The sequence below is a fragment of the Urtica dioica genome, chromosome 9 (assembly GCF_054948205.1).
Source record: "Urtica dioica subsp. dioica isolate 48M chromosome 9, U.dioica_male_clone48M_v1_H2, whole genome shotgun sequence".
Taxonomy (NCBI): Eukaryota; Viridiplantae; Streptophyta; class Magnoliopsida; order Rosales; family Urticaceae; genus Urtica; species Urtica dioica.
This window is the reverse complement of record NC_142764.1, coordinates 18282295-18296067: the sequence shown is the minus strand read 5'-3', so window position 1 is coordinate 18296067 and position 13773 is coordinate 18282295. Positions and strand designations below refer to the sequence as shown.

Below are 13773 nucleotides of genomic sequence, written 5' to 3'. Positions count from 1 at the left end.
GGATTAGAAGAAGTTGGCTGTTTCGTGATGGATATTTAATGGCAAACCTTGATAATAACTTTTGTTTTTCATAATGGACAATCAAATTTGTATTTTGCGTGAAGACAGTGGTCAACAAGAGCTTGCGTTCTCTCTTTTGAAAAATCTTATTTCTGAACTATTTTGGATGTAAATACTATCAAGCCTAAGGCGTCATTGCAAAATTTGAGATTTTGCACCGCCCGTAAAGTTTCTTACATATATATGTTCTCCGAGGTTTAAAATCCCGTGAGAATCGGCCGGTTCCCGTCCGAGAACCGAGTTCTGGCTACTATCCAGCACGGTTCAATACAAAACCGTGTGGTTCCCTGGGAACCGGACAGGATTCATCCTTCATCCCGATTCAGTAAAGCCGGCCCGCTCCAGTTCATTTTTTTTTTTCTTCTAGACCAAACATCTTCATTCACGCCGAGAATTAGGTCAGAGCTTCCCGTCTTCGCGCAAGAGAAAACTCACGCCAAGTCGCCACTTCCCGCCGAGATCTTGAAGATTCTGGTAGCCAGACGAGCAAAGCTTCCTTCTTCCTTGCGAGAAACGCGAGAACTGTTGGTATCCCCATCAGATTGCGACATATCAATGTATGAGTAAATCTGAGTTTTTTTAAAAAAAATTTCTTATGCATTTTTTAGTTTTGTTAATTTTTTTAAGTTCTTTTTCATGTTTAGTAACATTAATCTGATTTGGTTTCGAAATGTTGATATTTTTAATGCGAAATTAGGTTTTTGAATGTGTTTGGTTGATTTTGTTGAAATTTTTTATACATTTGTCATGGTTAAACTTAATTTATTTTTTTGAACATGATTATGAGCTAATGTTATTCAAATTCGAATTTTGAATATGTGTATGTGTATGTTTATGTGATATGAGCTAATGATTGTGACTGCTCAAGATCTCGGTAATTCTCATAACTTGTTGTACTTGTATTGCAATATATATGTTTGGAATTTTTTTTATTTGAATGTGATGTTCATCTCTATTGCGGGTCCTAAGGTTCATCTTCCATCGGCGTACGAAGTTCACAACAAGTACCTCGAGATGGAGGTCGTCGTAGATGCCGAGAACTTCGTGAAAGAGTAGAAGAAGTGGTGGAAGATGTATGGATGCACCATACTGGCTAATGGCTATAAACGGGGCCGTCCAAGTTGAGTATCATCAACATAATGGTGTATGGTGCGACGGTTTGCAATGAACTACCTCACCCTCAGAAGTCTCCGAGAGAAAAGAGTTGCGTTGAGGTCGTTGTTCACTAGTCAGCGATGAGACGATGACAGATTAAGTCATACACTTGCCGGTAAATCCATCACGGAGGCTGTTTTGAACCCGCGATTTTGGCAATCCGTCGACGAGTTGTGTGCAATTTTTTAGCCTATATACACCACTCTTCGATTGGTTGATACCGAAGTGCATCCGACGATGGGTCTAGTCTACTACGTGTTCAACGAGATGAAGAAGAAGTTGTCGGCGCTCAACGGCAAGAAATAGGTTTTTGACATCGTGGAGCGTAGATGGACTAGTCAGATGTGTCATCCATTACATATTGCTGGTAAACTTATTCTCGCAAACAAACCACTCATTGACATTTTTCTTTTAGTAACATGGGTTTGTTTTGCAGCTTTCTTTCTCAATCCAAAGTTGCAATATAACTCGGATGTAGTAATGGATAACACGCATATGACGGCTGTCACAAAAGTGTTCGATAAATTGCATCCGGAGTTAGATGATGCTTTACTGAGAAGAGAAGTATAGTTTTGCTCATATGTTATTCAATGAGATTTAGTATTTGTACTCACATTGAAGTTGATCTCTTTTCGAGAAACTAGAGGGGACTTCTCAATAAAAAGTGTTATCTCAGTATGAGGGACGTTGTGTGCAAGTAAGTGCGTATACTGTTATATGAAGATTATGCCATGGATTGTAATGAAATGAAATTATATGACTTTGTGTGACATGATTACAGGTGAATTGTGGGAATGCTATGGAATTGAACGCCGATGTTGCAGGCATTGGCCATTCGAATATTGTCTCAGACTTCATCATCATCTGTTTGCGAGAGAAATTGGAGTACTTTTGCCTTGATCCACACCAAACAAAGGAACCACCTAGCATACGAGAGGCTAGAGAAACTTGTCTTCTGCTCGTACAACATGAAGATGCAGATCAGAGAACTGACCCGGATTCACGACAACTCAAAGGCCTCGATGGATCCTTTGGATATCATCGAAAGAGCTTTTGAGCGTTCGGGTCATGATAATGAGGGAGACGATGAACTGCTTCGATGGATTGACTCGGTTTCACTGGATGATGACAACCAGAACCTGGATCCGACAGTAGCTCAGACGGCCCGAGAGCTTGGACTTGATCTGGAGCGCGTGATGGAGGAGAAAGTTCTTCCTCAACGCGAATCTAGCGACAATTCTGATTCCGATGGCGGTGATGGCGATGATGGAGGAGGTCGAGGTTCCGGAGAAGGTGGAGTTGGAGGGGGTGGTGACGATCGAGGTGGTGGTGGTGACTATGAAGGAGGCTCCTATAGTGGTGTTGGTGGTGGTGGTGGTGACGGACGTGGAGGCTCCTATAGTGGTGGCGGTGGATACGTACCAAGTGATGAAGATTGTAACTGTTTCCACCCTATTTTTTTACACAGGTTATGGGGGCGGCCACGACGGAGGTATGAACGATGTCATGTCATTTAAGTCTAGCAATGACGTTGATGACTTGTCGACCAACTTCGGATCGGTGGCAATTACTCCTCAAGACACGGGGTACTCTTACCCATATTATGAAGGGTCTTCACCAATATTGTCCATCACCACCTCCCATCATTACCCCAGTCTGATCGCTACAAGATTATCCCGCATACTTTTTCTCTACATGTATGACTCAATGGGAATGCGACTATCATTTGAAAACGTATCAAACTTCATACGTTCATTTTTTGAGTTGGTACGATTATTGTATGACCGTTAACTATGGGAAATTGCCGGAGTAGTCATTTTTTGGGTTTTTTTTGTTGAACACTTGGATATTTGGTAGATTGTTGAACTATTTTAATTACGTTTGTGTTAAACTATTTTCATTAGGTTTGTGTTGAACTATTTCAAATTGATTATGTAAAAATATTGTAAATTATTTTCATTTTTAGCTTATGTTATATATGACATTTTATAATTATTTGTTCACTGGATACCTCATCGGTAAGTCCGATATTTGTCGGTAAATCACATCGCTAACGATAAGTTCATTGGTACGATATACCCTCAGTTTCACTGTATACTCCAGTAAACCAAGCGTATCTTCCGGTAACCCAACAAAATCTGAATTCCAATACAACAGCGGTAACGGTGGTATTCGAATCTTTGATGTTTACCATCCACTATAATTATTTTGAGTTATAGATTTCTAAAAAAACATGATACAAAGTAGACATTTGATTAGTAAAATAGTCAACAAAAATTGACGCACATACTTTTAGAAAAAGGAAATCACATGCACTACTACAAATTAGCATATTAGGTGCGGAAGGGTATTAGGTGCGACATGTCGCACCTAAATGTCGCATCTAAGAACATATTAGGTGCGACATGTCGCACCAGATAGTCTTCCAAGCGCCTAAAATTTTCGCTGATGATTATGGCTATCCGGTGCGACTTTGTCGCACCTGATATGAAATTGTCGCATCGGATACTATTGGGTGCGACATATGTCGCACCTAATACCATTAGGTGCGACACGAGTCGCACCTAATGAGTTAAAAAATTTAAAACGGTCAGAAATTCCCCCCAAAAATTTTTGGTTCTTGAATTTCACATTAGGTGCGACATGTCGCACCTAATAGTCATATTGGGTGCGACATGTCGCACCTAATAGTCATATTGGGTGCGACATGTCACACCTAATAGTTTAGGGTATTTTAAATACCGAGCGTCTTCTTTCTCTCGCCTAAACTGTGCGCCTCTCTCTATCTAACACTCTCTCTCTCTATCTATCTATCTATCTTCCTCCGCCGCCGTCGTGACCTCCCCGCGCCGCCCGGACCAAGGTACGTCTCTCTATCTCTCTCTCTATCTATCTATCTCTCTCTCGATCTCTCTATCTATCTCTCTTTCTCTCTTATTCTCTGACTCTCCGACTTGCAGGTCCCCAACGCCGCCCGTGACCACCTCAGCTCAGCCCGGTCTTCCCCGCCGCCCGTGAGCACCTCAGCTCAGCCCGGTCGTCCCCCGCCGCCCGTGACCTCCCCGCGCCGCCCGTGACCTCCCCGCCGCCCGTGCGTCTCTCTGCCGCCGTGACCTCCCCGCCGCCCGTGCGTCTCTCTGCCGCCGTGACCTCCCCGGCACCGTGACGTACGTCTCTCTCTCTCGCTCTCAATTCTGAATTTGGAATTGATTTGGCCGAATCTGTGTGTTCTAGGGTTTGAAGGTTTTTTTTTTTTGCTTTTGGCAGGAAAATAGGTGCGACTTTAGTTATCCTTTATATTGAAATTTAATATTTGCAATTCTTTTTAAAATTTTGACTATTTTATTTATAAATAAATTTTGACTATTTTACAAATTTATTTATTCTAATGGACTATTTAGTTATCCTTTCTAAAACGCATTTAAACATATATAGAGTGTGAACAAAGATTTAAATTTTAATAAAAATAAAAATTAGGCAAAGGTGATGGAATCTTTGAGATTTACCGGAATGTCCCAAATCCATTAGGAATCTATGTTATACAATGTGCTCTTTAACCTAGAATTGTCCATAATTAAGCTGGGCATCAAATAGACCCACCCTTAAGAACAATAAAATTTACAATTCATATGAATATTCACATAAGCAAAAATCAATATTCTGAGTCATTTCTGTTTCTTTCCCACTGTGTTAAATTAATTGTCTACACTCTACAGGTTTAACTACCAAAATATACATATATACAAAGGTGCATACATGTGTGTGTGTGTGTGTGTGTGTGTGTGTGTGTGTGTGTGTGTGTGACTATAAGATAAAGCGTGTCCATCAAAACAATTATCAGACTTCAAACTTCGAAGCAATGGCTTATTGAAAAATATATATATATATATTAAACTGTTCTCATGAACTCGTGCTTTAGCTACAGGGCGAACCAAAATTGTATGAATAATTGATACAGAAAAACACATATTGAAAGACTGAACTAGGTTAGTAACTATAATCGTAACTGAAATCACCGAGACCGATCATGGCCGTGACCACCTGGGTAAGAATGTAGAACCCTCCAACCAAAATGACCAAAACAAGGATCGCAGAGATCGGGTTTTTGAACAGTTGGCTTAACGGCTCAAAGACAGCGTATAAAGCACCCGTACTAACCGTCAAAGCGTAGAGAGCATATCTTCTCACGTTGTCCCAAAACTCCTCCATTAATGGGCCTTCCGGCCCAAAAGCCAGCGCTTTGTCGTCGCGGCCCAGGCCCATCAGAACCGCCGCGAGCCCCACGGAGACCGAGCGCCTCGAGACCCGACGGTCGTTTGTGGCGGCGATGTTTGGCTGTTTCTTTGGGAGGTTGTTAAGGCGTGAGATTGGGGTCAGTTTTTTGGGGGGATTTGTGGTGGGATTAGAGCAGTTTATTAGGAGGTGGACTTGATATCTTAAGGCCAACATTTTCACTGGTGATTTTGAGATTTCAGGGCATGAGCTATGTGAGTTTTTTTTTTTTTTTTTGTTAATGTGTGGCTAGTTTGGGTTTTCTGTTCTTTCTATAGATCCTTATCCTCTGACATGTGCATATGTGACATACTGTGTGTTTCTTTTACGCATAGGCGATATGATAATTTATAGGGACATAAAAATATAAAAATAAAAATAAATATTAACTTCCTGGTAAGAAAAGAAAAAAAGAGCATCTTGCCCATTTTCTTCATTTTAAACATGTACGATGCCAGAAGAAACGATTAAAACTTTGAAACACCAATTTTAAGTCTTAAAATGGTGGCGTTTTTATTTATTTATTTTTTTATTCATATGGAACATGTTTGAGCTCTTAATTTAAAATATTAATAAAAAAAATTTATTTTGAGGAATTGAACTTATCTTCTTACGCGCATGAGAAGATCTCATAAAAGATAGAAAATCTCACAGGCAAGAGATAATGTCACACAATCTAAATGTTTAAGGTCAAATGGAGGCACTCCAATTCTCACAAAAAAAAAATCGAAAAGAACTATATGAAATAGCCAATGGGTTACTACAAATTAGAACTATACTTCAATTATTCAAATATTAAAAAAAAATAGTCTAACTCGTGTAAATGTCTCCATCATACGGCGACATGCGCTTGAGTTTGAGCTATTTTTTAAATTTTTATAAACTTCGAGTAAAATTTTAACAATGAGTTTAAATGAGGTATATGCATAATGAGAGTAACTGATGTGAGAGGGGACATAGGTTTTTTAAGCTAAGAGACACTTACCTTGAGTTATGAGTGAGAGGTATATATAGTTTTTCCCTCGAGGCTTGGGGAGAGGTACTTGGCGCGGAAGGTACTCGGTGCTGAAGGTACATGGCGCAAGAGGTCGTGCGCAGGAGGTCGCGTGCAGGAGGTCGTGGTGTGCGAGGGGTTGCAGAAGGTCATGTGCAGTAGGTTTTGTATGAGAGGTCACCCGCTGGTGGTCATGTGCGGGTTGAGCATGGGAGGTCACATGTAGGTGGTAACATGCACGCGTGGGAGGTCACCCGCGATGGTCTCATGAACGAGTGGTCTTGTGGACAAGTGGTCTCGTTTGCACGAGTGATGGAGATGGCCGGGTGGTACGTCTTGGCCAAGTGGTTTTGGCCAAGTGCTCTTGTTCGTGATTTTGTCTTCAATATTTTGTCAAGGAGTTTAACTTAAGGACTTCATTCGATAAATTTATTTAAGATCTTCGCTCGATAAGTCGTCTCGATGACTTTACTCGAGAGCGTCTTAAGATATTTCGTTCCAGAAACCACCTTGCACTACTACAAATAAGGCCTTTGGAAGCGACAAAAGTCATTTCTGAAGTCAAAAAGTCACTTCTAATGGACCATTAGAAGCGACGTTAGAAGCGATAAAGGTCCGTTTCTAAAAGTAAGTCGCTTCTAAAGTCACGTCTAGCATTAGAAGAGACATATTTAGAAGCGACAAGTCGGCTTCTAGTTCTAAAAATATGGCGCACAAAATGAGGTTTCGACGTGCTTCGACTAGGACTGCGACGGGGCTTCAACCGGGGCTTTGACAGGGTTGCGAGCGTGGCTAAACAGAGAGAGAGAGAGAGAGGCATGGTGATGATGTTGGCATGGTGGGTCGGAGAGGAGGTGGGTCGGAGAGAGGTGATGGTGGTGGTGGTGGTGGTGGGTCGGAGTGATTGTGGTGGTGATGGAAGGGATGGTGGTGGCGGTGGTGGGGTATATATTTAAGGTAACCAAGGAGGAGTAATTAAGTCCAAGGTTTCAAGAAAAAAAAAACAAAAAGTCCAAGATGATATGGATTTATATATGAACAAACAGGGGCATGAATAATATTAATAAGAAATAAATCACAGAATGAATAAGTAGAAATAAATCAAGAATAAATGAGTATAAATAAATGACGCTTTTGTATATTTAACAAAATATCTAAAGACTATTAAATTATTTAAAAGATTTCTATTATCATCTTACCTTCGTAAACAAATTTCATTAGTAGGAAAAATAGTAAAAACAGCAAAGCTATGCGGCTTTTGTCAATTTCGCTCTTAAACCATCAGAAACGACAGAGATATAACGAAACGACAAAAGTGATTCGCCACGTGTCCCAGAAAAGCCCATATCGAATGAAATCATTTCGCATTCCATATATGGAAGGTACATTTATACCCTCGTATAAAAGCGGATATTCCGGCACTGCCCACGTCTCTCTCCGCCTCACTCCCAGAGACTCAAAGGGACTCATGGTTGTGTTTGTCTTCGACCTCAAACCATTCTCTGCAACAACAACAACAACAAAATTATCTTTCTCTCTCTAAAACTCTCTTTCAATTCACATCTTTTGTCTCCGTTTTTCTCTTCTTGTTCTTCTTCTAAACCCCCGAAACGGATAAGCTTTTGATTCTCCGCCTCATATCCCCTGCGCTTCGGTACGTTGTGTTTCACTCTCTCTCTCTCTCTCTCCTGAACCCGTTTATTTTATTTTATTTTTAGTGAATACTATTTCGCTGTTTGAGGTTCTCTGGTATTCACAGTTTCACACATGATTTTTTTTTTTTTTTTTTTTTTTTTTTTTTTTTTTTTTTATGATCGCAGTCCTGAACAGAATGGGTTTGATTTTTGGGAGAAGCCAAAGAAACCCACTGAATATATAGAGAAACCTGATAAAAAGGACTGATATTTGTTTCAGGATTTAGATGATAAAAAATCGATGTGACACCAAACAAGGAGTCACTGGAACTGAAACTGGTACTGAAAGCTTAATCGATCATATAACCTAACTTAAAAATGGACGAGAATGAGGAAGGGTTTGTGGCTTGGGAAGAGCACATTCTGTGCCACGAGCGTGGGAACCGAGTGGTTCACTATTTCCTGAAGCAAGAATCAGGCGATTTGGTTCTTGCTGTTGTGGGCACAGAGAGGAGCATCAGGCATATGATGTACGTCGTTACGGACGATTTCGTGGCCACTTTCGGACCCAAAGGTTTAGTCAATGCTTGTACTAAATGGCGAGCCAGAAGGGAAGTTGTGGAGTGGCTCTCGTCCTTGGTCTCCGCTCCGGACACCTCGGAACTTCCAAGTACGTCTCGTTTCACTTGTGCGTTACGTTTTTTTTTTACTTTTTGTATTCATGTTCTGGGTTTTTAGCTTTTAAAGCCTTTTGGAATGAAATATATGATATGGTGTTTAGTCCATTGTGTATTGCTGAAGAAAATATAATCATGATTTGCTTGTATGTGTTATTTTTACCTTTCGGGCGGTTATTCGTTACTTCTGATGAAATAGCTTTTTGACTTTAGTTTAAAAGTTAAGTTTGTAACTTAATAGCTTTCCTAAAATGATATTGATTGATCTTCTAAGAAAAAAGGAGAATCGATTGCTGAGTTTTGTGGATTGATAAGTAGTTCCTCGAAAATGGAATGAACTTATTCGGAATTTTTTTTTAGTACACCATGACTCGAAACCGTGACCTCTTATGTGTGGGTGGAGGCATTTACCACTGAGCTACCCTCTTTTGTGTATTCAAATTTTTGTTTACACTCATTTACTGAAGATAGATGTTTCTAGAAACATAGATTCTATGCAAGACAATGCCTTGTCAAAAAAAAGTTTCCATATAGATTTTCCTTGAAATATATATGTTGGGAACAAAATGCTCATTTAACCTGTTCAAGTAATTGTTTTAAAATTTTCTGAAGAATATATTTGGATAACAATCACTACAAATTCTCCCCAATTCTCTACGTTTGCGGCGCATCAATTAACATTATATATGTGAATATGCAAGATTTTACACATCCTTTTCTGGTTAGTTTGTAGTGGTGTCTAGTAATTGTTTACGGAGGGTGCTATATCTAGGTATTTAAATATTATTGATGAAGTCAAACTGGTTACTTCGATGTCGTTTTTTAACTAATATCTCTTGCACCAAATGCACGTCAATCTTTTGACGACTAAACTGTATGGAGTCTCAGTGTTTTTTTTTTTTACTTGGTGAAAAGATTCTCAATATGCCTACTGTGGTAAAGACGCATTTATTCTGCTTTCTTATATTGTTAAGAGAAAAAAGGCTGTCTATTTACGTGTCTTTGCATATCGTGTTTCTTCAAGCACTCGCTACAGCCTGTCCTTTTGTCATATGAGACCTTCTTTCCTTTTTTACTTTTCGGGATTCAAAGACCCAACAAACTCTCCTTTTATTCATACGATAAGAGTTTACCAAAGGAGAGAAACATATATTGTGTGTGTGTGTGTGTGAGAGAGAGAGAGAGAGAGAGAGAGAGAGACAGAGAGACAGAGAGACAGAGAAGGGGAGAGTTAACAGGCTTTTCAAGCTCGCAGAGATTGGTACACAATCCAAAATGACGCCATTCCTTTAGTTATTTATATATTTATCATTCTTTATGGCTTGTTTTCTACTATGCTGTTGAAATTTGGGAATAAAAGGCCTGCTTAGCCTTTAATAGTTTGGTTCCATTAAATTTATTTATTTTTGGGTATGGAGATAGGCCGGGTGGTGAGAAGAAATATCGATAGAGCCCTAGCTATAGCGTTAAGCGTCAGTTTCTTTTACACACCTTTTTCTAAGTTATATCCTAAAGAAAATGATAGCCAACTACAGAAGATTGAAAATCATAGTAAAGTTGCGCTGTGACTGATGCGTTAGTGTTGATTTAAATAGATTTTATCTTGTGTGACCGTTAAAAAGAAATTACTTTTCTTTTATCTAGTTTTCTAAATTTTTATGAATTTAATTTTGTCAAGGTCGTTTTCCATAAGTGATTCTTGGCCTTTTCATTTGACGTTACTAGGTTTTTTTTTTTCAATCATCAGAATTTTCAGTGACAATAAAGCGGTTTTCGCATATGGAATTTCTTCGGTGATCTGGAAAATAAGTACTTTCAAATAAGATATATTAGTCTTAACGTTTAACGAGCGGGCGCAGTTGGTACTCATATTTTTTCAATCAAAAGAATTTAATTCAAATATGAAAAAGAAAATAACCTATTTATTTGAGTCGCAGCACACACATCTGTTATTTTACTGTGTAGCTTTAGAGGTCCCACATTTAGAGCGCCTGTGTTCCTCTGTAGTCAGTACTTCCATTAGCTGCACTGCTTAAGACAACCATAATTGATTTTGTTATTTGTTTTGATGTTCAAAACTGGGCTAGATTATTTGATTGTTATTCCATTAAAATCGAGTCAAGCATTTCGATGCTGTTCGAAGTGTTAATAAAGCTTTGATGAAGAATTCTTGTAGTGTCACGTGTAACTGCAATTCATTTATTCAATTGAATTCGGCTTAGATTTCTTATTGGCATTTGTGTTTACAGATTCACCGATAAACCACTCAACTCTTGCTTCCGGGTCCAGTGCTCGGAACAACATCATGTCTGATCAAATGGTATTGATTCACAATTGTTTTATTTCATTTGGTTTGTACGCTTGTTTGAAGGAAATATTGACTTCATTTTATGTCATCCAGGGTTCAAGAAAGTTCAAATTTCAGTCTTCGTCCATTGAATGGTCTGGCGTTGCTTGGATATGTTCCAAACAGCTCAAGCACTACCCAGCCTTTATCAGGAATGAGATTCCAATAATGGTGAGCAGCCCAATATCTTCACTCGAATCTCTGTCATCAATTTGGAGTGATTTTACCGGTGAGCAACCTAATTACTTTTCACTTTTTTCTTTCTTTCTTATGGCCAGGTTCATTCCTTTGTATTTATAATGGCTTTGGAGGATCATCCGTACCTCGGTTACTTGGAAGACATGTACGAGGACAAAAAGGGGAAGAAAAAGGTGAAAGTGCGATGGTTTCATCATAATCAGGAAGTCAAGGATGTAATCCCTCTGTTGAATCCACACCCCAGAGAAGTTTTCATCACACCCAATGTCCAAGTGATCAGTGCAGAGTGTATCGATGGTCCCGCAATAGTTTTGACTCCTAAGCATTACGAGAAATGCATGGCCGAGACTGGCCAGAACTTGTCCTCTGGAATTCACATGTGCTTTAGGCAGTTCAAAAGCCACAAGCTTAGGCCATTCACACTCGCTAAACTACGTGGATACGCCTCTCAAGCCATTGTTGCCTCTCTAGATGCTGATGTTTCCCCCGAGAAAATTACCAAGAGCAGTAAGTTTTGCGGGGAGGATGAGAGCAACGGCGAGAACGTAAGAGTGAGTTCCAAGAGAAACAGGAATTACGCGGGAGAAGAACTTGAAAAGGGTAGTCATGCTCTTAAAAATCCCGGTGGGAAGAATCAGATGACGAAGTCTGAACCCTCAGGAACAAAATTGAAATTTAAGCTGGGAAGTAAACCAACAAAGACTCAAACCGCTGGACCTGTGACCCAACGACCTCCTTCTTATAAAGTCGGTGAGAAGTTAGAGGTGCTCTGTCAAGACAGTGGAATTCGAGGCTGCTGGTTTCAATGCAAGATCGTTAAGATGTCTCCCAAGCTTCTGAAAGTTCAGTATAAAGATGTGGAAGACGCAGATGGATCGGGTCGCTTAGTGGTATGAAAGGCTTCTGAATTCCGGCTACTATTTTTTTTTCTTCTTCTATAAAGTGTTGAGCTTTTGTTATTTTCTTCTATAAGTGTGGTCCTTGAATAATATGAAAGCTTGATCTGGGAACAAAGTAATCAACTCTCTTTTTTTTTTTTGTGGGTATTGTAGGAGTGGGTAACACAGAAAGTGGCTGCTTCTGATAAACTGGGCACGAGAAGCCCAGGCCGGCTAACAATCCGGCCAAGCCCTCCAAGTGTGACTAACTTCACCATCGAGATTGGGTCACCAGTGGATGCATGGTGGTGCGATGGCTGGTGGGAAGGTGTCGTTACTGAACTTGGTATCTCCGGACCTGATTCTCTCCAAGTCTATCTTCCTGGTAAGTTCTGGAACTGGTACATTTATTTATGGGTGCTCTAGATATATAACCAACCTTTGGTAAGTTTTAAGTGAATAGCCACGAGATTTTATTGACAAAGCCAAAAAGACGTTATTAGTTGTAAATAATCGTTAATAATTGTAAATAAATCATCAGACTCCAATGGCATAAATGGAATGGTAAAAAACGTCCAAACAATGCCACATCAACATAATGGCCGTTTTCTTTCTGGTAACCGCTTGTGAATCTCTTTATTTGCTATTGTAGGAGAAAGTAGGTATATGATAGTCGAGAAGAAGGCTGTAAGGGTTTCGAGAGATTGGGTTGGGGGAAAATGGGTTGATATAGAAACCAGGCCAGACTTACTTTCGTATCTGCCTGAACATGCCAACCCACCCAATAAGAAGCCCTGCTCGACTGTTACTGCCAAGTTACCTCCGTCCAAACTCAATGGGGCTTCCGATGAAGGTGGTCAAGGCTCGCAAGATTTAGCTGTAGGAGTTCAGGGCTTGAGACTTGCTGAGTCGTCCACTGGTTCTAGAGACGGTCCTCTAACAATTAGTGTAAAAACCGAAGGTGACAGTGCCGGTGCTGGTAGTGAGGGTAAATCGGGTCTTGAAGGAAGATCATCGTTCTGTTCATTAGAGAAGTGAAGTAGTTGAAAGCAAACAAGGGACTGTCTTAAGCTTGATAGGCCCGGCTTTGAAGCAGGTTCTCTCTTTTTTCTTTTTGGTGTTCTTTTTCTTTTTTGTAGATAGACACACAGGAGGAATAAAACACAGGTTGATGAAGCCGAAGTTTTCCTAACATCAAAGAATTGGGTGGCGTACAGGGAACACAAAATCTGGTAGATTTCAAATTTTTTGGGACGAGAAAGAATTAGCAATTGTAATGACAGTTTGTAGCTCCTTTGTAGGAGTTGTCTGGGAATTTTCTTTTATGTATCTGCAATTTTGCAGCAAAAGTGTTCTTTTTTCTGGCAGGTATAGTTATACACATGTAGAGACATGACCTCTTGAGTTTCATGATAAAGCCTAAAGTCTGTTTTGGGTTTTATGAAACAACAGGGATGAAATGTGTTACCATTTTTATTTATTCAATATCTAATTTTTAGTGCGGTCTCATTGCTCTGTTTAGTTGGCATGGCTTTATATTATAATAACAGAGGGAAAA

General features: G+C 39.8%; 2 protein-coding genes across 4 annotated transcripts; one reads left to right on the top strand and one right to left on the bottom strand.

Annotated features, from left to right (window-relative positions):
• Positions 1-5065: 5065 nt before the first annotated feature.
• LOC149385453 (uncharacterized) lies at positions 5066-5804 on the bottom strand. Its single transcript, XM_089626615.1, has one exon. The coding sequence runs from the start codon at positions 5662-5664 to the stop codon at positions 5203-5205; it is 462 nt and encodes a 153-aa protein (XP_089482741.1). The 5' UTR covers positions 5665-5804; the 3' UTR covers positions 5066-5202.
• Positions 5805-7890: 2086 nt separating this feature from the next.
• LOC149385452 (uncharacterized) lies at positions 7891-13713 on the top strand. 3 transcript variants are annotated; one of them, XR_016301218.1, is made up of 8 exons: positions 7891-8135; positions 8396-8785; positions 11042-11112; positions 11194-11310; positions 11418-12227; positions 12390-12600; positions 12868-13311; positions 13433-13713. XR_016301218.1 is itself a non-coding variant. In XM_089625269.1 (7 exons), the coding sequence occupies exons 2-7, from the start codon at positions 8494-8496 to the stop codon at positions 13251-13253; spliced, it is 1887 nt and encodes a 628-aa protein (XP_089481395.1). In that variant the 5' UTR covers positions 7891-8135; positions 8302-8493; the 3' UTR covers positions 13254-13713. The 3 variants fall into 3 exon arrangements, 2 of the variants coding, with proteins under 2 accessions (XP_089481395.1, XP_089481394.1); XM_089625269.1 differs by having other exon boundaries at positions 8302-8785; positions 12868-13713; XM_089625268.1 differs by having other exon boundaries at positions 7892-8135; positions 12868-13713.
• Positions 13714-13773: the final 60 nt, after the last annotated feature.

Coding starts and splice junctions, on each gene's coding strand:
- LOC149385453 (XM_089626615.1), bottom strand. CDS start 5,664: ATGTTGGCCTTAAGATATCAAGTCCACCTCCTAATAAACTGCTCTAAT.
- LOC149385452 (XM_089625269.1), top strand. CDS start 8,494: ATGGACGAGAATGAGGAAGGGTTTGTGGCTTGGGAAGAGCACATTCTG. Junction 8,786..11,041: donor GGACACCTCGGAACTTCCAA/GTACGTCTCGTT, acceptor TTGTGTTTACAG/ATTCACCGATAAACCACTCA. Junction 12,601..12,867: donor TCTCCAAGTCTATCTTCCTG/GTAAGTTCTGGA, acceptor TTGCTATTGTAG/GAGAAAGTAGGTATATGATA.